At 42.4% G+C, this 25,689-nt stretch overlaps 3 protein-coding genes and 1 long non-coding RNA gene across 4 annotated transcripts in view; 2 read left to right on the forward strand and 2 right to left on the reverse strand.

The window, feature by feature from the left end:
• The window catches only part of LOC117153049 (NLR family CARD domain-containing protein 3-like), a 45,070-nt gene that overhangs the window by 12,208 nt on the left and 7,173 nt on the right, over window positions 1-25,689 (forward strand). The window lies entirely within an intron of this gene.
• LOC117153064 (TSC22 domain family protein 4-like) lies at window positions 3,947-11,644 on the reverse strand. Its single transcript, XM_033326710.1, has 5 exons — window positions 11,628-11,644; window positions 9,561-10,241; window positions 9,353-9,486; window positions 5,190-5,241; window positions 3,947-4,104 (listed from the first exon to the last, which is right to left on the reverse strand). The coding sequence occupies exons 2-5, from the start codon at window positions 10,212-10,214 to the stop codon at window positions 3,952-3,954; spliced, it is 993 nt and encodes a 330-aa protein (XP_033182601.1). The 5' UTR covers window positions 10,215-10,241; window positions 11,628-11,644; the 3' UTR covers window positions 3,947-3,951.
• Window positions 15,138-16,120, reverse strand: LOC113168171 (2-acylglycerol O-acyltransferase 2-A-like). Its single transcript, XM_026369187.1, has 2 exons — window positions 15,994-16,120; window positions 15,138-15,474 (listed from the first exon to the last, which is right to left on the reverse strand). Exons 1-2 carry the CDS (start codon window positions 16,082-16,084, stop codon window positions 15,320-15,322), a joined length of 246 nt encoding a protein of 81 aa, XP_026224972.1. The 5' UTR covers window positions 16,085-16,120; the 3' UTR covers window positions 15,138-15,319.
• On the forward strand, window positions 21,894-22,612 carry LOC113168192. The gene is made up of 3 exons (XR_004463530.1): window positions 21,894-21,912; window positions 22,297-22,414; window positions 22,579-22,612. It is a non-coding gene; the product is annotated as an uncharacterized LOC113168192 (long non-coding RNA).

Consider the following 25,689-nt stretch of genomic DNA (forward strand, 5'->3'; position numbering starts at 1 on the left):
TGTTAAATCAAAGGAACTGAAGCTGTTAAACAAAGACGCAGTGAGCTGAGAGCTGCATTAAAAAGCCTGTTGAGGAGCACAACCAACAGAAAACAAGCCTTTGTATTATTACACAACACAAACTGGTCAATTCAAATGATTTGTACCATTGAACCTGAGGATGGGTCTGAATGTTCTCATGTAGCTCTGAGAGGAATCAGAACAGTGGACACAAACAAACCAAACTTTATTCTAAATACTCTGAATTACAAAGAATCATGTGTTTGTCGGTAAAGAATTTCATGTTGTAAATGTGATATTGTTCATGATTCAAATAGAAATATATCATAACCAGCAACGTACTAAAACCTTGGTGAGATGGTGTCAGACTAACTTTCCTGTGAACTAATGAGGGGGGAGTGTTTTTGAAAGTAAAACCTACAGCTCAGTTTCACACAGTCAAGAAAGTGACTGAGTAAAAACCAAAGTGGAAATAAATTCCAATCAAACGTCAGTCAACATGTGGTCTAAATGTAAAATGTCTTCCAGAGCAGCCACAGTAGAGATGCTCCCTCCATCCCAACACTGGCTGATAGAACTGGAGATGATCTCCTTCGTCTGTGATCGGGACTGTCAGTGCTGTGGTTTCCTCAGCACAGACAATTCAATATTTTCTCTGAGCAGTTGGAACAAGGCAGAGAAATGAGAACAAATCAAATACTGAAGTCCAGATGAAAAGAAACAGCTGAATGAGAACACCAGCACCTGTGTGGTGCGTTCACTGACGTAAGTCCAGGTCTAGATAGAAACGATTTCATCAAGATGGAGTCGTTGTTCACTTGGACTGACCCAGTGGAGCTGCTCAGTAACCAGCAGGTCAGACTGTGGTTGTACTGGGCAGATTGTGAAGCGGCTGTTCAGTAAAAACTAATCTGGAACATTAAGATCAAATGTGAGGATCCACTGTGTAGGTGCACATCATCACTCTGCAGGACAGTGGGACGTTTTCATTGGCTTCATTCAAATGTGCAGCTAATCTGGAGACACACAAACATCCTGTGACCTTCAACAGGTCAGTCATTAGCTTTAAGACGTTTGACACTAGAAACCAGAGTCCACAGTCTCTGTTGAAGACTTTAGTCATTTTGAGGGGAATGGTTCAGTGTAAGAAGGAGCTGGGTTTGAATCCACAGGTCGGCCGGGTGCCTTTCTGTGTGGAGTTTGGATGTTCTTCCTGTCTTTGAGCGGCTTTTCTCCAGGTTCTCCGGCTTCCTCCCACAGTCCAAACACATGTCTGTAGGTTAATGGACTCTAAACTGTCCCTGGGTGTGAATGTTTGTCTGTCTCTGTGTGTCAGCCCTGTGATAGACTGGACACCTGTCCAGGTGGACCCTGCCTCTCACCTAATGACAGCTGAGATAGGATCCAGCACTGCTGAGACCCTTCAGAGGACAACTGAGGACAGAATAATGGAGGGAGAATGGGTGGCTCAGTGGAGACACTGGTTGGAAGACAATGAGGTTTCACTGTATGTGGAAATGTGGAGAAAGGTTAAATAAGTTGTTGGACTCTGAGCGTCAGTCCCTCACCTGGAGACTCTGAACTGACCTCAGAAATGTTCTGGTAACTCAGTGAAGTCACAGTCTGTGTTTCTGTAACACAAGAATAGAGATAGAGAAGTTTTATATTAACGAAGACGCTCACAAAAAATTTGATCCTTCAGATAAAGTTCAGAGATGTTCACTGTGTGAATGTGATGGATTCAATGTCGGGTGGTAAGAATGAAATAAACAAGAACTAAATCCATAACTTAATAAATCTGGATTGAAACGGGTTCAGATCAGACTGTGAAAGCCTCGTTATTCAGTGAAAAGTTATCAGACCTGTCCCAGATGATCCAGTTCAGTTCGATCATCAGTGATCGCTCACAGAGCAGCCGGTTACTTTTCTGTCCGACTTGATCCCGACCTGCTCTGACGTCATTTGATGTAAACAACGATAACGTTTCCTGTTTGATTCACTTTGAAATGTTTCGATTTCATTAGTCACAGTTTAAAGATCAATTCTTTTACAGAACAGATGGGATTTATGAGAAAATATGATTTTACTCTCAGAGTAGATGATTCAGTGACAGAGTTCTTACAGATTATTAAAATAACATCAGATGTTTCAGTCTGAATATCTGACAGATCAATAATCAAATCTAGATCTCAGGTTTCTATTGACTTAATGTTTTACATTTATAGTTTAAACAACAAACTGACACAATTACTGTTTTCTTTGAATTTTAACACATTTCATGTGAAATATTTGAGTCATATGAAGGTTAAAATAATAAACTCTTCATCTCCTGTGAAGCTTTTTAACAACAAACTGAAGTAGAACAGAAAACTGAGTAAAGAACATTTTATTTATTCTGTATCGACCTCACAGGATGTGAGTAGTTCGTATTTTTCGTTCATCTTGACCGAGCTCATCATCATAATCTGTTTCAGCTGCCTTTTCCCACAGTGATTACCTACTTCCTCCTTGTTATCACCTGTTCACCTGTCTTCACCATCTTCTCTCAGACTGTCCTCTTATCTCCTGAGCCCCTCAACCCCCTGCTCCCTCCACAATCTTCATTTATTTGTCTTTTTTTAAACCTCTTTTCATTGTTCAGGTTCCAAACAGATAAAACAAACAGCTAAGTTTGTTCCTGAAGGTGGAGACAGTCGTTTACAGAAACTCAGTGTCCTGCTGTTCAGGTGAGTTAATGAGCTGTGTTCTCACTGATCAGTGTTCGAACCTGTAGATTTACTGCTGCTAACAGGAAACTGTTGATGTTCTCTGAGTAAACTGGTCTAAAAGACGTTACTTCACTAGTTTCTTATTGAAATCTTCACTCAGACTTTACTGTTGTAAGCAGATAGAGAGAGATGAGCTGTCAGGGCGAGGCTCCTTCTTCTGACCAATCAGAGAAGATCAAACCCACTGAGGTGACAGAATAACCTGAGAACCACTGACAGGTAACAGGTTGTGGATAAGTGGTTCAGACACAGAGTGTTTGACTAAAGTCTGAAGTTACAACTGATTTAATCCTAAAAGTCTTTAAAGTCTTTAAACTTTGTCCAGAGACGTCGTTACTGTGAATCCACTTGGACCTCAGTAAGAAACTGAACACGACACTGAACTAAAAGAACTGGAAGTATATACTGGAGTATTTTACTGAGTAGTTCTACTGTATTTACTGCGGTAAAACTAGTGACAGTAAAATAAAGACTGAAGACAGTAAAACCAGAATAAATGTTAATTTCACCCACAGTCACGTCTACTGCTTATTTCCTTTCCTGTCTCCTTGCTTGTCTCCTTGCCTGTCTCCTTTCCTGTCTTCTTTCCTAACCCCCAGTAAAAACCAGCATCCGTTTGTTAAATTGAACTTTTTTAAATTTATTAAACTACAAATCAAACAACTGATGGAAACAGACCTGTTGTCATGGTTACCGTGGTTAGTCTGGTTATGACCTGTTAAACTGGTTACCATAGCGACAACACTCTCTGGATGCAGACCAATGTTAGGTTTCCTGGTCCAATTGATCCTGTTTTCTCTTGGATCAGTCCTACACTGTTTCTGTGTAAACCAGCTGGACCCCGAGTGCTGGTCTGAGGGTGACCACATGGTCACAGGTACCGTCCTAAACCTAGTTCGGGCCAGGTTCATGGTGGTGGTGGTCTCTGATGTAAGAGCACTGAGTCAGTTTGAGTATGTTGAAGACTTCAGGTGTCCTGGTCTCCAGATTCTCCAGTTTTCAGGCTGATCAAGAATCTGTGAGAGAAGCTGGATCAAGTCTGATCCACATCAGGTTCATTTCCAGCTACTGGGACTGCTGCTTGTGTCCTGGTGCCAGACCCCAATGAGAACTGCCGAGGTCTGCAGAGTCCGGGTCTCAGGAGACCAACAGGTTAGAGAGGTGGTCTCAGTGATCCAGATCATCAGCATGTGTTGTGTACAGTGCGAGTCAGGGATCTGAGGATGTGGTTCTCTCTCTGAAGCTGCTGGTTTTTCTCCTGTAGGTCTCTAATCTGGTCCCTCAGCAGCTCCACCTCCTCCCTGACGGCCTGCAACAGGTGACTCTTCACCAGGTCCTACGGACACACAACGACAAGAACACACACACACACACACACAGACAGGGATCACAGAGTCACAGTGAAACTAAAGTAAAGTCACTGTAAAACTACAGTATTCACAGTAAAACTAAAGTAGTCTTAGTAAAACTACAGTAGAGTCACAGTAAAACTACAGTAGTCTTAGTAAAACTACAGTAGAGTCACAGTAAAACTACAGTAGAGTCACAGTAAAACTACAGCAGTCACAGTAAAACTACAGCAGTCACAGTAAAACTACAGTATTCACAGTAAAACTAAAGTAGTCTTAGTAAAACTACAGTAGAGTCAAAGTAAAACTACAGTAGAGTCACAGTAAAACTACAGCAGTCACAGTAAAACTACAGCAGTCACAATAAAACTACAGTATTCACAGTAAAACTAAAGTAGTCTTAGTAAAACTACAGTAGAGTCACAGTAAAACTAAAGTAGTCTTAGTAAAACTACAGTAGAGTCACAGTAAAACTACAGCAGAGTCACAGTAAAACTACAGTAGAGTCACAGTAAAACTACAGTAGAGTCACAGTAAAACTACAGTAGAGTCACAGTAAAACTACAGCAGTCACAGTAAAACTACAGTAAAGTCACTGTAAAACTACAGTATTCACAGTAAAACTACAGTAGAGTCAAAGTAAAACTACAGTAGTCTTAGTAAAACTACAGTAGAGTCACAGTAAAACTACAGCAGTCACAGTAAAACTACAGTAAAGTCACTGTAAAACTACAGTATTCACAGTAAAACTAAAGTAGTCTTAGTAAAACTACAGTAGAGTCACAGTAAAACTACAGTAGTCTTCGTAAAACTACAATAGAGTCAAAGTAAAACTACAGTAGTCACAGTAAAACTACAGCAGAGTCAAAGTAAAACTACAGTAGAGTCAAAGTAAAACTACAGCAGTCACAGTAAAACTACAATAAAGTCACTGTAAAACTACAGTAGTCTTAGTAAAACTACAGTAGAGTCACAGTAAAACTACAGTAGTCTTAGTAAAACTACAGTAGAGTCAAAGTAAAACTACAGTAGTCTTAGAATCAGAGTAGAATCAGAGTAGAATCAGACTCACCATTGCCTGCTCAATTTTGTTGTCGATGGCAATCAGACTGCTACTGGAAACACTGTGGAGAGACAGACAGGTGAGAGACTAATCAATCAGAAGAAGCCCCACCCCTGGTTGCCATGGCTACCTGTGAAAAAACAGCAGCAGTGACATCATTGTGGAGTCGGAGCCCCGCCCAGTGAGTGGTGCTCCAGGATGGATTGACCAATGAGGGTGGGGGGCTGGCAGGGTCAACGGAGGCTGTGATTGGTTGTTGGTTCTGGGACTAACCCTTGTGATTGGCTGAGCCACACAGGTTGGGGCTGTCAGCCTGGCACCAGGCCAGGACTCCCTGACACCCGTCCTGTGAACTTTGACCTTTCTTTCTCTCCGTAAGGTGTGTCTGGTTGCTTAGCAACAAACTGCAGACTCCTGAGGGGGAGGGGTGGGGTTGACGGGGGACGCCGCGGAGGATGAGGAGTGGAGGAGGTTTCAGAGATCCGTCCCCCATAGTTAATTTTCTTTACACCACTAAACATCTCTGACCAATCACAGCCCTACGACACACAAAACCGTCCAATCAGAGCTCAGCAGGAACATGATGACCAATCACAACTCAGAGATTTAAAGATACTGATCCTGATTTTAAGTCCCCTCCTGCCCATGTTTCCCGATGACGCCTCCAGTTTCATGTTGAAGTCTGTGGTCCCACTTTAAGCTGTAACGTTCCTTGTTAAGGTCTGCCGTTAATACTCAGACCTCATTAAGGACTCATGTCCTTTGTCGAAGTCACTGTCCTTCATATCCCTCATTAAAGTCCTGCATCTGTCCCGCGTTAAACTTCTCTGTCTCACTCATTAAGATCCAAAATGTCTTTAGTCCCTCGTTTTCCTCATCAGTGAGTGGTTGGTTTTCTGTGACCTAACAGGTCTTTAATGAAGACCTAAGACCTGGTCCAGTCAGAAGCTCAGTTTGTCCAGATGTGGACTTGGTGATGAAGTAGACATCAGGTCTACATGTGGACCCACTGCCTGTCTCTGTCCTACACACACTGTCTGTTCTCTGACTGGCTGCTCCTTATTCCAGCTCCCACCCACTCACTGTCTCAGCCAATAGGAGGGAAGCAGTGAGAATCTGCTCCCACCCACTCACAAAACAGCTACAGACTTTATAGAAATTATTTTATCAGTTTAATAGATCATCTAATTTATAATATTTACATATAAAATATATCAGGTTCTTTAAACAAGATATGTTCAGTGTATTTTTAATTATTTTTATTTTTTAATTATTAAAAATTAGTAAGAAAACATACTTTATATTTACTGTAATGAACTTCAGATTTCTTTTCTTCATATGTTTCATGATTAAAATGTTTTGTTACAGTTCCTTCCTTCGTCCTTCCTTTCCTTCCTTTTGTCACCTGGTCCCCCTCACTCTCCTGCCACTTCCTGTTTGCCCCTATATGGACTTCCTCTTCCTCCACTCTGTTGGACCTCAATTATGGATTTGATTCACCTGTGGGTCCCGTTTTCTTTATAGGCTTCCCTAACTCCTTTGTTCACTGCTGGTTTGTTGCACATTGGACTCCATACTGGACTTTACCACGTTAGTTAATTAATTGGATTTCACGTAGTGATGGGCAAATGATACTGAGGCTTTGGAGCTTGTGTCACTCTTCCTGAAGCACAGTGATTCAAATCACTGTATCGTAAATAGTATCGAAACACGCGACAGATGACGTTCGAAGCTTTGAATGTCATTGCTGTTACAGATTAGAGTTGTTTGGTGCTGAACCAGCTATATAAGATGCTTCATTATGCTTCAAATAAGGTTGTGAGGAGACAGAGATTTGGGAGTATTTTGGCAAGTTTCATGGTGAGTACCACTAATAAGAGATGTTCTAAAGTTTGGGATCATTTTGTCTCATACCACCAGACACTGTGACACTTGCTTGTCAGTCATGAGCCGACTGATCCTGCAACAGTAGAAAAAATTATATTTCTCAATAAAAACCTGTGAAGACAACTAATGTGTCTGCTTCTGTAAATAATCATTTAAAATCAACCATACAAGTCCTCAACTGACAAACCATTATCTGTAAAGGTTTTCCGTGAAAACGCACACAAAAAAAGATACAATCTTTCTGAATTCAAACACTGATCATTTACAAAGTAGGAAGGATCTCTAATCCTGTTAGGGATAATAAACCCTAATAAACCTTAATAAATAAATCTTAACCAACATTTAACCCATATTATTATATTGATTCTTGGGGTTAATCTGGAATGCGTTTTAGAGTATGGGAGAGAGCATCTGCATATTTTATTGTAATGACTTTATAATCATTATTTGGTGTGAATGAACAAAACACTTGAATGACCACACAGACCTTTCTGAACTTTTATTACTGTCATGTAAAAAATTTTATTAACTTTTATTACTGTCATGTAAAAAATGTAAAAAAAAAATGGGATTGAAACAGTGTCAGTGCTTCAGTCGTGCTCTTTAGAGGTTACTATGGCTTCAGTTGTCCACCAGATGTCACCGTCACTGAGGCCTTGAAGCTTTAAACCTTATTGGACGCAATTGTTAGGAAAGCCTCAGTGCTTCATGAGGCTTCATTTGCCCACCACTAATTTCACCACATGCTTGTTGGTCAACTGGACTGCACTTTACCACATGTTCATTTGTTTGCTTGTTCGTTCGATTACTCTGGATGTCATTTGTTGGACTTCATTCCCTGTTTGTGAGTTGGTTTTACTGCCTTTTGAAGTGTTTTTGTTTAATATTTTGTATTGGTGAGTTTGTTTGAGTCTGATCTTTGAATCAGATTTTTGTTTGTACTTTGTATTTTGAGTTAGTTCATTAGTTTGTATTTTGTTTTGCTTCTGAGCTTTTATTTTGTTACTTTGTGTGCTCAGTTAGTGTGTTAGTTTGTATTTTGCCTGTGTTACAATAGCGTTTTCCGTTGTTACTTTGTACATTTGATTAGTGTATTAGTTTGTATTGTCCCTGCGTCAGTACAGTGGTTTTTCATTGTTATTTTGTACGTCGCCATTTTCCGGGTCTCTTTATGTTGTTACTTTGTTTGATTATAATCGTGCTTGTTTAGTTTTTTCCCTTGTCTTATTGAGTCCCCGTGTCCTGTGTTTTCGGACTGAGTTGAAATTAAATACCTTTTAGTTTGTCAGCCTCTTGCCTCGTTCGTCTGTTAGTCAGATCGTAACATGTTCAAACTAAATCCAACATGCAACTAAGTCAAGCTGTCAGTGATGAAGGAGAACGCATGGTCATTGTGCTGATTTACAAAATAATGGAGGAACAAAGTTTCTCTGTTCTGAAATCTCACTTTGACACCTGAGGGTTAATGACATCACCATCGACAGCCAATCAGGGTCCAATATGAAACTGTGTGATGTGATCTCTACTGATCCACATTCCCACAAATGTGGGATCCACTCATCCACATTACACTTAACTTAAAAACTATAAGCTACACTGATTTTTTTTTTTTTTTTTTACGCAGGTAATGGAACCTGGTATTGGTAGTGTGAATTTTAACATGATGTCTGATACACTTTCAAAACATTACTGGTGGATGAATTGTAATGAGGTTTTACTAATTTTGCATATGTTAGATCTGATTTGGACTCAAACTCACAGTTGTTGCTCATCGAGTAAAACATGAATATAAAGGATTAAGGTCACAGATTCAGTTTCCTGAAGCTACGTGTGGGTGATAAGGGTTAACCCTAACCCTAACCCAGGCATAAAAACATCCCTGATTTTTCTCAGCTGAACAGACACAAACCTGTTTTTTTCCAGTAAAAGTCTGAGTCAGTCGGTCTGGTGAAGACAGTTTGTGGCTGCTTACAAAGATCAGAACTGATTGTTGCTTCAGTAGCTCTTACATTTTGTCAATACGTGTTTGACTTCTTCACAACTCTGAGTCTTGTTGTACGTGGACCAGATGCCTGGAAACAGCAGCACTGGCCCCACATAAACTCAAGCAAGTCACCAGGAGTATTCACGGAACACATGTACAGTAAACAGGGCCTATACAGCAGTACGCAGACGACACTGTTCCATACATCACTAAATAAAAGCTGCTGAACCCAAACTCTGAGACTGGTAAACACTACCACAGGAAAACTCATGTAAAGTCAAACACATAAACAGGAAGTCACCTATAATCCCCCGGCAGGTTGAAAACCGTCTTATCCAGACTAAAAGCTGAAGAAGTCTGAAACGGGGTCAGTGTTGGTTGGTACGGTCCAGCAGGGGGTGAGCTGGGTTGAGAGTGGGAAAACCTAAGGACAGACTGGACACAGAGACAAGTCACAAGTTAAAGACAAACTTCTTCCAACAGACATTTGTGACTTTTTGTCTGCATACCCGCCTATTAGCATCCATGTCCAATCTCAGTGGAGGAGGAGGCTTTCGTGGGTGGGGTGATGTAGGTGGAAGGGTGGAGTCTAAGCCCTGAACTCCCTTTGGTTGCTTTTGGTCCAGGAGGCAGATGTTGATTGGTTCTTGGTGTGTGGGGGAGGGTGGGCTGCTGTGCATCTTCTCCCTCCTTCTGACTGGCTGAGCAAGCAGGTGGGAGGTGTCTTGGGAGTGGACCCACCCCCTTTCTCTATCTCGACCAATCATCTCCAAAGACTCCAGCGAATGGGTGTTTCTCATGCTGTCCATCACCCTTCTGATACCCGCCCCCTCAGGTCTCTCCATTAAGTCAGTGCATGTCCAGCGTCCACGGCGATACAGCTTGCTTCGCCCACCTCCACCAGCCCCGCACACAGACAACCGCACAACCCTGAACCTGGAGGAAGAACCCCCTCCCTGCCCTTGGGCATCATAAGTGATGTATTTCCTCTTCAGACAGGGCGTGGTTGGCTGGGAGGAGCTTCCCTGACGGCTGCAGGAGGAGGCCTCTGATTGGAGGAGGTTTAGGACCATGCTGGGAGCTGATTTGCCAGCTGGGATCAGGTTTGGGTCTGAGGTGACACTGGTGATCTGGAAACTGCTCCTCGTCTTACCGCTGCTCATCCTCACACACAGACACAAGCACTGAGACTGAGACGCAGACAAAGACATTAGTGTAAAGTAGTGTCTGCTGGAGTCTTTGTAAAAGTATCTGGTTTGTTCTTTTCAGCACTTTAGCCAGGCTGCCAAAGAGTCATAGCTCTGTTGAGCCTAGTATTCCCTCAACTCTCAGCAGCAATGATTTTATGAATTTCTTTACAAATAACATCATAACTATAAGAGAAAAAATTGATCAGATCCTCCCTGCATACAGCATGGATTGTACAACAACTCTAGATTCATTTGTAAGACCACGCTTCATCCTACGAATTCTACATTTAAACCATCAACATGTCTCTTAGATCCCATCCCGACTAGACTCCTCAAAGATGTCTTACCTTCGATCAACACGTCCATATTAGATCAGATCAATCTATCTTTACAAATAGGCTACATACCACAGGCTTTTAAGGTTGCTGTAGTCAAGCCCCTGCTCAAAAAGTCTACTCTGGACTCAGGGGTTTTAGTGAATTATAGACCAATATCCAATCTGCCCTTTATCTCTAAAATCCTTGAAAAGCAATTGTACGACCACCTGCGTAGCAATAACTTGTATGAAGATTTCCAGTCAGGATTTAGAGTACATCATAGTACAGAAACAGCACTGGGAAAGGTTACTAATGATCTTCTATTAGCATCAGACAATGGTCTACTCTCTATACTCGTCATGTTAGATCTTAGTGCTGCATTCGACACTATAGATCACAACATTTTATTACACAGACTGGAACATGTTATTGGGATCAAAGGAACAGCACTAGAGTGGTTTAAATCGTATCTATCGGATAGATTTCAGTTTTAGTCGCTGCCTGTTGCACAATAACTATGAACACTGTGTGTTGAGTTCAGGTGCTGCTGGATTCCTCCACTCTGTCCTTCTACACGTCCAACAGCTGCAGCAACATGTTTCACACCACATGTTTCTCAGGTCACAGAGGTTTTGTCAGAACAGTTGAGAACAGGTTTGAACAGGTGTGAACAGGACCAGGAAACTGTTCTTCACATGTCTCAGTTTAAACATTTCACTGTGACGGACATTAAATATCTGATGTTTCTGATTTAAACTGGGACTGAAGTTAAAATCCACTGATCAAACTGGTTCCTGACTGATTTTCTATCAATAGACTGATCAATTGAGCAGCTGACGACAGCAGATCCACCTGAGACTGGACCACCTGCACAAACCGGTCTCACAGTTTAAATTGTTCAGATTGTGGCTGGAGTTTGGTTCAGGAGCTCAGCTGCTGTCCTACAATATTTATGAATTTCTAACTGGTCTGGCTGGTTTCTGCTGGTCTGACTGGTCCTCATTATCTACTTGAACAAGTTAAAAACCGAACCCGGTCCAGGGTCTGAACTGTTGTTGTAAACACATACTCACGTGTGCGGTCCGGGTCCTGATCCGGATCCCTCCGGTCCTCTTGGACATGACGTCACTATCAAGCCCGGCAGCACAATCGGTCCGTTATTCTCCCATACAGGCGCATGCGCGTTAGTGTCCGAGGGCCGAGGGGGCGGGAGCGCGCACAGAAACTGTCTTCCGAGTTCTTCTTCTAATGATTCTGCTGAGACTCTTCTTCTAAAGTCAGTCCGAGCTCCTCCTCCTCCTCAGTCAACAACACCTTTATCATCAGGTCCGGGTCTGTAGGTCTGATCTAGGATCAATGTGCAGTTTCTGAACTTTAACGCACGGACCTGCGCGTGACCGAGCGCAGAGAGCGAAGCGCGTACACGTGAAGAGTGTCTGAGACTGTTGGGCGCCAGCGCAGTAAGAGAGAGAGAGGAGCTTTAATCACAGCACAGTCACCGTTTCATTAAGTTTCTACAATGTCTCAACATTTATTCTCGTCTAGATCTTGTTTTCTTCAGCACATTCAATTGAATTCAATTCAGTTTTATTTGTATAGCACCAATTCGCAACAGAAGTTATCTCAAGGCACTTTACAGTGTTTAAGGTTTAAGACCTTACAGAGAATAATTATACAAAAAATGATATAGAAAACCCAACAATCCAATTTGAGCAAGCTTTAGGCAACAGTGGAGAGGAAAAACTCCCTTTAGAGGAAGAAACCTCCAGCAGACCCAGGCTCATAGTGGGCGGCCATCTGCCTCGACCGGTTGTGGTGAGTGGAAAGTGAAGAGAGAAAAGAACAGCAGGCAATAAAGACAACAACAAGCATCAAGAACATTGGGCAGATGAACTGGATTCTGGAGATGTACAGCTCCAGGCCGAGGATACCTGCAGAAAAGTACAGAGAGAGGGAGACACAGAGGAGGAAACACAACTAAAAGAGAGAGAAGACACAAAGTTAATGACATGCAATGGTGGACTTGCATTGATACAAGAGAAAGGAGAGAGGAGAGGAGCTCAGTTTATCTGTATCATGTGGAAAGGGTGTCTGCCTCCAGAACCTGAACTGGGAGCCGGTTCCACAGGAGAGGGGCTTGGTAGATAAAGGCTCTGTCTCCCATTCTACATTTGGAAACTCTAGGAACCACAAGTAAACCTGCAGTCTGAGAATGGAGAGTTCTGCTGGGAAAATATGGAACTATGGGTGTAGTAAAGCTTGGTAGTGTAAATTCAAATGTTATTAAGAAATGGTCAGATAAAAGAGGGTTTTGGGGAAAAACTATTAACTGATCCGCACCGTATGTCAGAATAAGATCAAGGGTGTGGTTAAAACAGTGAGTGGGTTTATTTACATTTTGGGTAAAACCAATAGAGTCTAATAGTGAATTAAATGCAGTGTTGAGGCAGTTATCATCAACATCTACATGGATATTAAAGTCACCCACTATAATGAACTAACCTAACTTTCAGATAGAAAGTCTGAGAATTAAAAACTCAGAGTAAGGGACAGGAGGACGGTACACAATTACAAACAGGACTGGTTTTTGATTTTTGCTGTTAGGATCAGAGAGGCTAAGAGTGAGGCTCTCAAACTAATTAAAACTATGTTTAGGTCTGGGGTTGATTAACAAACTTGAGTGGAAGATGCTGCTACTCCTCCACCCCGACCTGTGTTTCTAGGAACATGATAATTAACATGACTTGAAGGGGTCGACTCATTCAGAGAGACATATTCATCCTGCTGCAGCCAGGTTTCAGTAAGACAGAATAAGTCTATTTGATGGTCAGTTATCAAATCATTCACTAACAGGGATTTAGAGGTGTGTAAGACTGCGTCTCTGCGTCCTGGGCTCCACTCTGACATGTCAGGGTTTAGGTCGTCTAATAAACTCTGTCATATTTCTAGAGAGTTGAGACGAACAATCTAAAGTGGGATGGATGCCGTTTCTTCTAATCAGCCCAGGTTTAGTCTCTGTAGCCCACGTTGTTAGCGGGACACCACTTAGACAGCCAGCGGTTAAATGACGTCATGCGGCTAAACATGTCGTCACTGGTCAGATTGGGAAGGGGTCCAGAGAAAACTACGGAGTCCGACATCATTTTAGCAAAGGTACACACCGATTACACATTAATTTTAGTGACTTCCAATTGACGTAATCGGGCTTTGAAGCCGAGGAGAAACTAAACATATAACAAACTGAGCAAGAGAAGAAGAGGGAGAAGCAGCCATGGCTAACAGAGTAGAGCTAACAGACCCCACAACACAAGAAATTTAAAAAATGGTCCTTAAGTAACACAAGTGTGTGTTACAACTCTTACTCCAGTAGTGCTGTTCACTAAAACTATGAATTTAGTTTTAAGTTGGTTAAAGTTAGCAGAACAAACACAGGGAAACTGAATAACAAGTCAGCGTCGACAACAGGAAGTGATGCAATACGCCTACTGTAGGAGGAGCAGCACATCCCAAACATTCTCTGTGGGGTTAAGGTCTGGACTCTGTGGTGCCAATTACTGTGTGACAATGATTCTTCCTGCTCCCTGAACCACTCTCACACTCACACTTTGAGCCTGATGAATCCTGACATTGTCATCTTGGAATATGTCCTTATGTAAACCTCCATAAATGGAATAAACTGGTCATTCAATATATTCAGGTAGTCAGCTGACCTCATTCTTTGGACACATAACGTTGCTAAACCTGGACCTGACCGACTGCAGCAACCCCAGATCATAGCACTGCCCCCACTGACTTTTACAGTAGGCACTAGACATGATGGGTGCATCACTTCACCCACCATAGTTAGACATTGTAGATAAGTGTTCATATTTTCAAATTAAAATTCACTTGCGCTGGTCACATTTACTCAAAAGTACTAGTAAGTATAAATGAGCAGCACCTCCCTCAGCTGTAGATTCTAATTAGGACGGTTTCTGTAGAGAACTGGTTATTCATTACCTCTGTCCTTTCTTATTCAGTCAGTCCTCTAGTGTCTGATTTCTCTTTGTTTAATTACAGCTGACATCTTTTCATCTAAATTTCACTCTTGTTCAGTTAATGAGAAGTTTGCTGCTCCAGTTTTTTAACAGTAACTCAGTGGTCAATATCTGTTGTCTGTTTAATAATCTTATGCCAGATTTATGTGTCTACATCTGAGAGAGTCTCTGCAGCCTCTTTTCCTAAACATGATCTCTGGTAAAAGTAGATTAGAAACCTGGTTACACGACATGACAGAAGAAATCAGCTGGAGAAAGAGCTGAGTGAAGACAGCTGGTTCTACTTATTCTGCTTTAAAACTGAACCTGTAGGTTCTTATCATTTTACAATATAGAGAAAATATATTAATGATATTCGTGATGGATCAGTTTTTACCCCAGTCTGACCTCTCTGTCCTCTCCAGAGTGTATGGGCCAATCAGGCAGCTCCATCCCTGTGATGTCACACTGTGACTAAATGACCCACCTGTCAATCATGTTACAGCATCATCTCCGTGGCATTGTGTGACTTTATTTTTTACTTGTTTTTTATTAACAACAGATTTTCACAGACAGAAATGTACCGTGTTAGCTTTCTCTATTTAAATGAGTGTGCAGAGTTAGCATGTTGCTAACTGTTCATACGGACTGTTAAAACTCAGACAGTTTAATGTCAACACCTGGTACAGTTCACCTGGCGGTCAGGTGACGGTCAGGTGATTCTAAAAAGGTGAACTGAGTCAGGTCATATGTAGGTGAGGTGCTGGTCCTCTCTGAGACCGTAGGTGTGTTTGTGCTGCTCGAACAGGTCAGTCAGACTCTGCAGGTAAAGCTGGTGAAGACTGTTGATGTCCTCGCTGCTGGGACTGGGAGTCTGGACCACCGGGATCGGCTTCCCCACTGACAGAGGACAGAACACAGAGCAAGAACTGATCCGGGGGGCTGGCAGCTCCACATGAGGCTAAATAAAGCTAAATGATGCTAACTAAATCTAAATTATAGCTAAACGATGGTAACTGAAGCTAAATAAAGGTAACTGATGCTAAATGAAGCTAAACGATGCTAAATGAAGCTAAACGACACTAAATAATGATGATAATAATAATAATTAATACGGTGTTTCCCTTGGAGAAATTAAGCTAACTGAAGTTAAATGATGCCAACTCCACGTGTCCAAACACAGTTAAACTAATATAGTATCTGTTCCACTGTATGAGCTGTGTGGGCTTTTATGATGTTAGTTTACCATTAATCTAATGTTAGTTTAACGTTAATCTAAAGTTAGTTTAACGTTAAAGAAGCCTGCAGTCTTACCCACAGTGTGTATGGGCTTATCTAAAGTTAGTTTAACGTTAGTTTAAAATGTATTTAAAGTTAGTTTAATGTTAGATAAACGTTACGTGAAGCCTGCAGTCTCACCGACAGTGTGTATGGGCTTCCTGTAGGGTATCAGGCCGAAGCTGTACTGAAAAACTCCCCTGGCGTGAATCAGAGGCAGCGCTACTCCCATGATGCTCTGCAGCCGATTCTGTGGACACACGACAACTAGCTGTCATCCCATAATACTTTACATCAGCACTGTTACCAGATTTCCATGAGGTTTTAGGTGGTTGTTGGTTGGTTTCTATAAAGTTCTGATGTGGAACAGGTTTTAAATGTGGTCCTGGGAGGTGGGTTGAGTTTCTATGTGGTTACTGAGCATGCCTGGTTCCAGGTATTTACTAACTACTGTCTGAATGAAGGTTTCTTGCTGGATATTCGACCTGGTTCTTTGGGTCTGATCCTGAACCTGCTCACACTTCTTCTTCTCTTTCGGCTTTTCCCATCAGGGGTCGCCACAGTGAATCATCCTTTTCCATCTCACTCTATCATGAACATCTTCTACCCTAACATTAGCCAACCTCATGTCCTCTGTTAAGACATCCATATATCTCCTCCTTGGTCGTCCTCTTGTCCTCCTGCCTGGCAGCTCCATCTCCAACATCCTTCTACCAATATACTCACTATCCCTCCTCTGAACATGTCCGAACCATCTCAGTCTGGCCTCTCTGACTTTGTCGCTAACACAGGCAACGTGAGCCGTCCCTCTGATGTACTCGTTCCTTATTCTGTCTAACCTGGTCACTCCTAAGGAGAACCTCAACATCTTCATCTCTGCTACCTCCATCTCAGCCTCTTGTCTCTGTCTCACTGCTACCGTCTCTAACCCATAGAGCAGAGCTGGTCTCACCACTGTCTTGTACACCTTTCCTTTGAGTCTTGGTGACACTCTTCTGTCACACAACACTCCTGACACTTTCCTCCACCCGCTCCAACCTGCCTGCGCTCGCCTCTTCACCTCTTTTCCACACTCTCCATCACACTGAACTGTTGACCCCAAGTACTTAAACTCCTGCACCTTCTTCACCTCAGCCCCCTGTAACCTAACACTTCTACCTTGATCCCTCTCATTTAGACACATGTATTCTGTCTTACTACGACTGACCTTCATGCCTCTTCTTTCCAGAGCAAACCTCCACCTTTCCAGCTGTTCCTCCACCTGCTCTCTACTCTCACTGCAAATCACAATGTCATCCGCAAACATCATTGTCCAGGGAGATTCCTGTCTGACCTCATCTGTCAGCCTGTCCATCAGCATAGCAAACAAGAAGGGACTCAAAGCTGATCCTTGGTGTAGTCCCACCTCCACCTTGAACTCCTCTGTCTGACCTACAGCACATCTCACCCCCGTCATACTTCTCTCATACATGTCCTGAACTACTCTGAGGTACTTCTCTGCCACTCCCAACGACCTCATACAGCACCACAGCTCCTCCCTCGGCACCCTGTCATATGCCTTCTCTAAATCTACAAAGACACAATGCAGCTCCTTCTGACCATCTCTGTACTTTTCCATCAACATTCTCAAAGCAAAAATGGCATCAGTGGTGCTGTTACGGGGCATGAAACCATACTGCTGCTCACAAATCTCCACCTTCTTCCTAAGCCTGGCTTCCACTACTCTTTCCCACAGCGTCATTGTGTGGCTCATCAACTTTATTCCTCTATAGTTCCTGCAGTTCTGCGTGTCACCCTTGTTCTTAAAGATCGGAACCAGAACGCTTCTCCTCCATTCCTCAGGCATCTTCTCACTCTCTAGAATCCTATTGAACAAACTGGTTAGAAACTCCACTGCTGTCTCTCCTAAGCACTTCCACACCTCCACAGGTATGTCATCAGGACCAACAGCCTTTCCACTCTTCATCCTTTTCAGAGCCTTCCTAACCTCATCCCTGTTCCAGAGACAAACACACTCAACTCCACAAACTTACCGGAGTCTTCAACCTTCAGGTTCACAGTGTTGATGAGTTCAGGGTCACCTCTCCTTGTCCCCCTCCAATTCCACATCCATATGTTCCAGCATGGCTGATGTTGACACTCTGCAGAATCAAAGACACTTCTCCATGCTTCATCTCTGGATCTCTCAAATAATTATTTTAGACAGGCTACAGCCACAACCACAGCAACACCGTCATCCCATCATGGTCACAGGTAGCCTAGAACCCCTCTCAGCTGGCCTGAGCAGCATCTTCTGACCAACAATAAGAGCTGGTTAATGAGCTCTGTTTACTGATCCTGCTGTCTGAAGGTGGATACGTGCACTCGGTGGCATATATGACAATACAGGTCAGCCTTTCTACAGATCAGACGTTTTGCAGGTGGAGCTCAGAAACCAGAATTACCAAACTGTAGTTGTATGTTTCCACTAAGCAGCCAAATGATCTGTGTTGTTAACAGAACTCAGTGTAGAAAACATCTGAACAGCAGCTTCACTGCTGATCGTCGCTGTTGTTGGTTCAAATATCAAATAGTGGCTCAGACAAGACGTCACTAACTAATGTTAACTCCATTATTTAAACTGATGAGAGGCCAAAGTTCAAGTCCCACTCTGCAGGTTTGTGGTAAACTGCCTTTAATCCTACACAGATGGCCGCCCACCCTGAGCCTGGTTCTGCTGAACGTTTCTTCAGTTAAAGGGAGTTGTTCCTCTCCACTGTCTCCTAGTGCTGCTCAGATGGGATTGTTGGGTTTTTCTATCATTCTCTATAGTTGATTGTTGTATTTTCTAAAGTGTCGTACACTGTAAAGTACCTTGAGATGAGTTCTCCTGTGATTTGGTGCAGTTCAGTTTAACTGAATTGAATTCTGTCTTCTTGTTAAAACATCATGACGGCCCCTTCTAACGAGCTGTGACATTTAATCCACAAACAGCTAGGGCTCATGGGAAATGTTGTTCTTAAAGGCAGCTCCAAACCTATGAAAACACCAATATGAGGTCATTTCTCAGTAACCTGCTGTACTTATCTAGTATCTATCCAGGAATAAATTGTTGACTTGGTTCCAGACTTGGTGGTAAGACTTTGTTTTGTGGACCAGGGAGGAAACAGCCTTTTCTTCCCTCGTATGTTGAGCTCCTACCCTCTAGACAGGGGCGTCACACACTCAACATGTTTGATTTGTTGTCTCTTCATCTTCAGGACATATTCCCACAGAATAATGAGTCTGTTCCCCTCAGCCCTGACTGTGGATTTAGTTTAGTTTAAATACATGAAGCACAGAACAGAACAGAGCTTTCAGACCTGAATCAACAGTTTCCTGGAAATCACTTGTTCTCTGTATGGTTTTTAATCATCTGCAACTGTTCAAACATCATTTCACCTCAAACATGTCAAATGAAGAGTTTAAAGTCAGAGAAGAGGACGATGTTTTGCTGAAAACGCATCTGTCCTCTTCTTATTTTAAGTGTTTTTTAAATGGAGTTCTGAACTGAGAACAAAGACACAGAAACATGAGGTTTTCTGACTTGTTTTTGTTCTTTTCTGACCTCAGAGCTGTGAAATGAACCAGACTTCATTCACAAAACATGGAAAATAACTAAACTGTGATTTTAGTTGAATGAAAACATGTGTAAGAAGAAGTTTCTCTACAATCCCTCCAAAACTTGGAGGATGCAGACGTGTCATATTGAACATTTGAATTTGCTGTAATAAAATTCAGCATCAGCTTCTTCCAGCTGTTTTTCTCTCCACATGTGTGAAGTAGCTGTTTTCCGAGTCCCAACACAAATGTTCTCCCATCTGAACATCAATACTGATCAGTACATATTGATCCTGATGATCAGTGTGAATCTCAGTGTGATGTAGTGTTGTAGTGAGTCAGTGGGCAGTAAATCCTCAGATTATTTCTCCATCAGTCAGTTCAGAAACAACAATCTGACTATTGATCAGTATTTACAGCAGTTTCATCACATCTGCGTTCACATAGAGTCAGTATCACACTTATCTACTCAACAGCTGGATGGGGATGTTAGTCACATTAGAGCTGATCATTAATTAATAAAGTTGTCATCAAACAGCAGCTATTTTTATTATCTATTTATGACTTTAAGTCTTTGTTTATAAATAAAACATTACATTCTATTTAGGCCACTCTCTACAAATGTTGACGCTCTACTTACTTGTTTTACTCTTGATCTAGTCATGTGATCATGTTTTTTCCTATAAAACTAATTATAGACAAAACATTTGGCAAACATCAGCTGCTGTCAACACTGACTCATCCACATCGTCCTCATATGATCTCTGGTTCCTGTTTAAAGATTAGTTTCAGTTCCTCTGATGGTCGTGCTGCAGTGAATTATCTCCATGTAAAGATAATGTCAGTGACATTAGTTTGTGTTTTTGTCTTTCTGATGCTGTTTGTCACCGTTTTGGCCTGGCACCCGTCCGGCTTTGGATTTTCTCCAGTTCTTCTTCTCCCTCTGGTCTCCGCCCACCAGCCACTTCTCTCCCTATGCTCTTAGTACTTGATTGCAAATTGGCTCCACCTGTGTCACCCTCTCTTCAGTCCTCTGCCTGCTCTCAAACCTGTTTTCTTCCCTCCCGGACCCTCTGAACTTTTATATATATATTATTTATATATTTATATAAATTAATCGTAATTTATATTAATCACCAGTTTTCTATGAGTTGTCTGTCTGCCATTAAGCAGTAGTTTTCTTTTGTATTTTTGTTTCTTGTTTGTTACTTTGTCCTTGTGTTTTTGTATGTTGTTTTAGGGTCAGTTGACAGCCCCCTTAGTTCCCTGTTTTGTGTTTTTTTTCTGTGAATAAATTCTAGTTTTCAGTTCATACCTGCCTCGTCCCTTTCCCCTTCCCTTACTTGTGACACTGTTCACACCAACTACTGTTAGTTTGTTCCAGTAGAAACAGCAGAAATCTGCTGCTCACTTGTTAAAGTAATTCTACATATTAACTTTACTCTCAGCAGTAGGAAGTTCAGGTCATGTGACCAACCAGTGACCACTTAACCAATCATGTGACTGGAAGCTGACAGAGGAAGAAACTTCCCAACTCATCATGAGAATAGAAACCTGATCACTTCTGGACCATGATCGTATCAACAATGAACGATATCTGAGGAGGAAGAAGCAGAACAGTGAGACAGAATTTACTAAATCAATCATTTCTTTCATTTTTCAGAATTCTTCATATTGGGTCTGACCACACTGGTAAGTCTGATCTAATTCTGAACTAATGTCTACACAGAAATAATGTCTGTAACTTCTCTCACTGTTTGAAGCAATAGAATCAAGTAGAAGTAGAGTTGAAGGTGAACTAACTTCAGTCTAACTTAGAGTGCAGTACTTGTACTTTGAACAGTACTGAGTATTTCCACAGTGAGACATCAATAGTTTTCATTCAGTTGTGCGACTGTTGTTAGAAACTCTGACGTCAGTGAGATGATTGACTGTTGTCATGTAGTTCACTTTGAACTGAACTAACTTCAGTCCAGTTGTTGTGAAATAATCAGATGTAGTTTGTTGGATCAAGTCATTTTCTGTAGACGGAGAGATTGTGTCTGATCAAATCAGTGGATCTCAGTCCTTCTGTGTGTCAGTGAGTGTAAGTGTTGGTCCATCATCCTGTGTGTGCTGGGCTGCAGCTTCATGCCTCCATCTAGTGGACTGATAGTAGAAGTAGAGCAGCTGATGGCAGCTTCCTCTGCCTCCCACTGCTGTCTGACTGCATTCAAGTGACACTGATATGAAAGAGGAAAGAAGAGCCAATCAGTGGAGGAGCAGCTGATCTTTGTCCAGGAGAAATGATGGAAAGGAGGATTTCAGTTTTCACTGCACATCAATGATTTGTGTTTCCTCTCCACATGAAGGTAGAAAGTGTGTGTGAGCTGATGTGGACGTGGATTCAGCAGCATGGATCAGTGTGACGACAGAAGAGGGAGTCCCTCCCTCTAAAACCACTCTGTGTGGGGACCATGAGAGCCAGACCAAAGCTCAGAGGTGAGATGACTGAGACCATCGGACTGATTCTGTCTCCAAGTCTCATCTAGAATTGAATATTTTAAGAAAAAAAATTAAAAAACTTTATTAATCCCAGAGGGAAATTGTTTTGCCTCATTACAGTTGTTCTCAACACAGACAGAAAGTAAGGGAACCACAACCAGGAAAGAGCCAACACCAACATAAATACACAAAACCAATAACATCATTACAGAAAAACTCAATATATATATGGAATATGTAAAATAGATGAATGGAATTGGGTCAATATTTATAGCCTCTTGTTTATAACAACATTTTTACTTTTCTTTTGACTCTATTTGTCATTTATGAAGGAAACTTTGACTGAATATGTGAGCGTCACCGAAGTTGTTTTTCTATCAGGTCTCATCAAAGACTAGAATCTCCTGGACCAGAACCTGAACCGATCTGTGTGTCCTTCAAGAGCGACCAGTCAAAGGCACACCCTCTTGAGTTTAAACATCAACCTTCATCAGACACAGTAAGTTGTTGTGAGTTTAAAATCAGTCTGAACAATATGATGTAAACTTTCTCTGATGATAAATTGTTGTGTTCTTTGGATTTCTGGATATTTCTGATGTGAGTAAGTTGATTTCTGTTTGAACTGTTGATTTGAAGGAGAAGCTTTCTTCACTATTCTTCCAGCAAACACTCTGATCATGGATCAATTCTCCATCCAACCAGTAGCTAAACCACTGATCCTGTAGAGGGTCTCAGGGGGCTGCTCCTCTTCTAATGAAGTGCTGACTTGCAGGCAGACGTCAAAGGAAGCAGCTGAACACCACAAATGTTGAACTCTGATCAAATCTTTGTGATTGAAGTTTTCCAAATGAAGATTTTGGTACAAATGTCTTAAAGAATCTTGACTTCTTCACTTCCTGTTGGAAGACTTTAGTTCTAATGTTGTTGAAGTCAGTGTAGAGGACTGTTTGTCTCCAGTGTCAGTACCAGAGCTGACGTCTGAAGATTCATTTAGGATCCACCAACTAATGAATGAATGAAGTTGTTCAAATGTGAATTAGTGAGCAGCAGCACTCTGCCTCATACTCACACAGTTCAACATATTCAGACTGGGAGCTGCCCAGTACAACCAGTTTGATCCAAGCAGACTCTGTCTCTAGATGCCTTGTTCCAACACTTGAGCATTGTTCAGTGAGGGAGGCAGAGATATCTGTTGTTCAGAGCTGCTGAGACTAAACCAAAGTGACTGGTGACAGTAAAGCTTCACCACTACAGGGAGTCTCTGATTCACTGTTCACATCAAATCTCTCTTCATGGACCTTCACCTTGTGTGTGTCTCTGTGTGGACAGACATACTTTGAGCTCATTCTTGATGATTCCTCCACAGAGTGGACCAGGAGAGCTCAGAGGTTCCCAGTAGTCAGTCTGCCCAGCAGCATCCAACACAGCTGGACTCCATATTTCTGGTCTGTACATGTCCAACTACTACTTCTCCATCTGTTGTGTTCCCAATAATCTCCATGCTGCACTTTGTAGACCAGTGGATTGTCAGTCTGTCCAACATGGATCTGATGTTTGGCTCCATGATTTCAGTTGGATTGTGTCATTCATATAGTTTCTGTTGCAGCTGCTGGAGGAGAACATTGTCACTTTTGTGAAGAATGAGCTGAAGAAGATCCAGAAGATTCTGAGTCCAGATTACCCACAATGCTTAGGGAGTCAGAGGGAGGATGAGGAGGTGTTGGATGGTGAGGACGAAGAGCAGAAAAGGAGAGCAGCAGAGAGGCATTTGTGAAGATCACACTGAACTTCCTGAGGAGAATGAAGCAGGAGGAGCTGGCTGACTGTCTGCAGAGCAGTAAGAGGATTTCTCTAAACATTTAACATCATGGACAAATGAGACGTTTACTGAGAGCTGAAGATGTGGAGTGTTAATATGTTGAAATGTGAATCATTTAGGGTCATGAAACTGTCAAACTGTGTTTTCATTAGAAATTATATTGATCATGTTTTTGTGGTTTCATTCAGGAACTCCTGCTGCAGTTTGTCAGCGTGAACTTAAATCTAATCTGAAGAAGAAGTTCCAGTGTGTGTTTGAGGGGATTGCTAAAGCAGGAAACCCAACCCTTCTGAACCAGATCTACACAGAGCTCTACATCACAGAGGGAGGGACTGGAGAGGTCAATGATGAACATGAGGTCAGACAGATTGAAAGAGCATCCAGGAAACCAGACAGACCAGAAACAACCATCAGACAAGAAGACATCTTTAAAGGCTCACCTGGAAGAGAGGCACCAATCAGAACAGTGATGACAAAGGGAGTGGCTGGCATTGAGAAAACAGTGTTAACACAGAAGTTCACTCTGGACTGGGCTGAAGACAAAGCCAACCAGGATATACAGTTCACATTTCCATTGACTTTCAGAGAGCTGAATGTGCTGAAAGAGAAAAAGTTCAGCTTGGTGGAACTTGTTCATCACTTCTTTACTGAAACCAAAGAAGCAGGAATCTGCAGGTTTGAAGAGTTCCAGGTTGTGTTCATCTTGGACGGTCTGGATGAGTGTCGACTTCCTCTGGACTTCCACAACAATCAGATCCTGACTGATGTTACAGAGTCCACCTCAGTGGATGTGCTGCTGACCAACCTGATCAGGGGGAACCTGCTTCCCTCTGCTCGCCTCTGGATAACTACACGACCTGCAGCAGCCAATCAGATCCCTCCTCAGTGTGTTGACATGGTGACAGAGGTCAGAGGGTTCACTGACCCACAGAAGGAGGAGTACTTCAGGAAGAGGTTCAGAGATGAGGAGCAGGCCAGAAGAATCATCTCCCACATCAAGACATCACGAAGCCTCCACATCATGTGTCACATCCCAGTCTTCTGCTGGATCACTGCTACAGTTCTGGAGGATGTGTTGAAAACCAGAGAGGGAGGAGAGCTGCCCAAGACCCTGACTGAGATGTACATCCACTTCCTGGTGGTTCAGTCCAAAGTGAAGAACATCAAGTATGATGGAGGAGCTGAGACAGATCCACACTGGAGTCCAGAGAGCAGGAAGATGATTGAGTCTCTGGGAAAACTGGCTTTTGAGCAGCTGCAGAAAGGAAACCTGATCTTCTATGAATCAGACCTGACAGAGTGTGGCATCGATATCAGAGCAGCCTCAGTGTACTCAGGAGTGTTCACACAGATCTTTAAAGAGGAGAGAGGACTGTACCAGGACAAGGTGTTCTGCTTCGTCCATCTGAGTGTTCAGGAGTTTCTGGCTGCTCTTCATGTTCATCTGACCTTCATCAACTCTGGAGTCAATCTGCTGTCTGAAGAACAGTCACCTTTTCTTTGTTTCCAACGGTTTAGACCTGAACTAAAGGTTCTCCATCAGAGTGCTGTGGACAAGGCTGTACAGAGTCCAAATGGACACCTGGACTTGTTTCTCCGCTTTCTCCTTGGTCTTTCACTGCAGACCAATCAGACTGTCTTACGAGGTCTGCAGACAAAGACAGGAAGTAGATCACTGAGCAATCAGGAAACAGTCCAGTACATCAAGAAGAAGATCAAAGAGACTCCCTCAGCAGAGAAAAGCATCAACCTGTTCCACTGTCTGAATGAACTGAATGATCGTTCTTTAGTGGAGGAGATCCAACAGTACCTGGACTCAGGAAGTCTCTCTGCATATAAACTTTCTCATGCTCAGTGGTCAGCTCTGGTGTTCATCTTACTGTCATCAGAAAAAGATCTGGACGTGTTTGACCTGAAGAAATACTGTGCTTCAGAGGAGGCTCTTCTGAGGCTGC

This window comes from Anabas testudineus, chromosome 18 (assembly GCF_900324465.2).
Source record: "Anabas testudineus chromosome 18, fAnaTes1.2, whole genome shotgun sequence".
In the NCBI taxonomy this organism is placed as follows: Eukaryota; Metazoa; Chordata; class Actinopteri; order Anabantiformes; family Anabantidae; genus Anabas; species Anabas testudineus.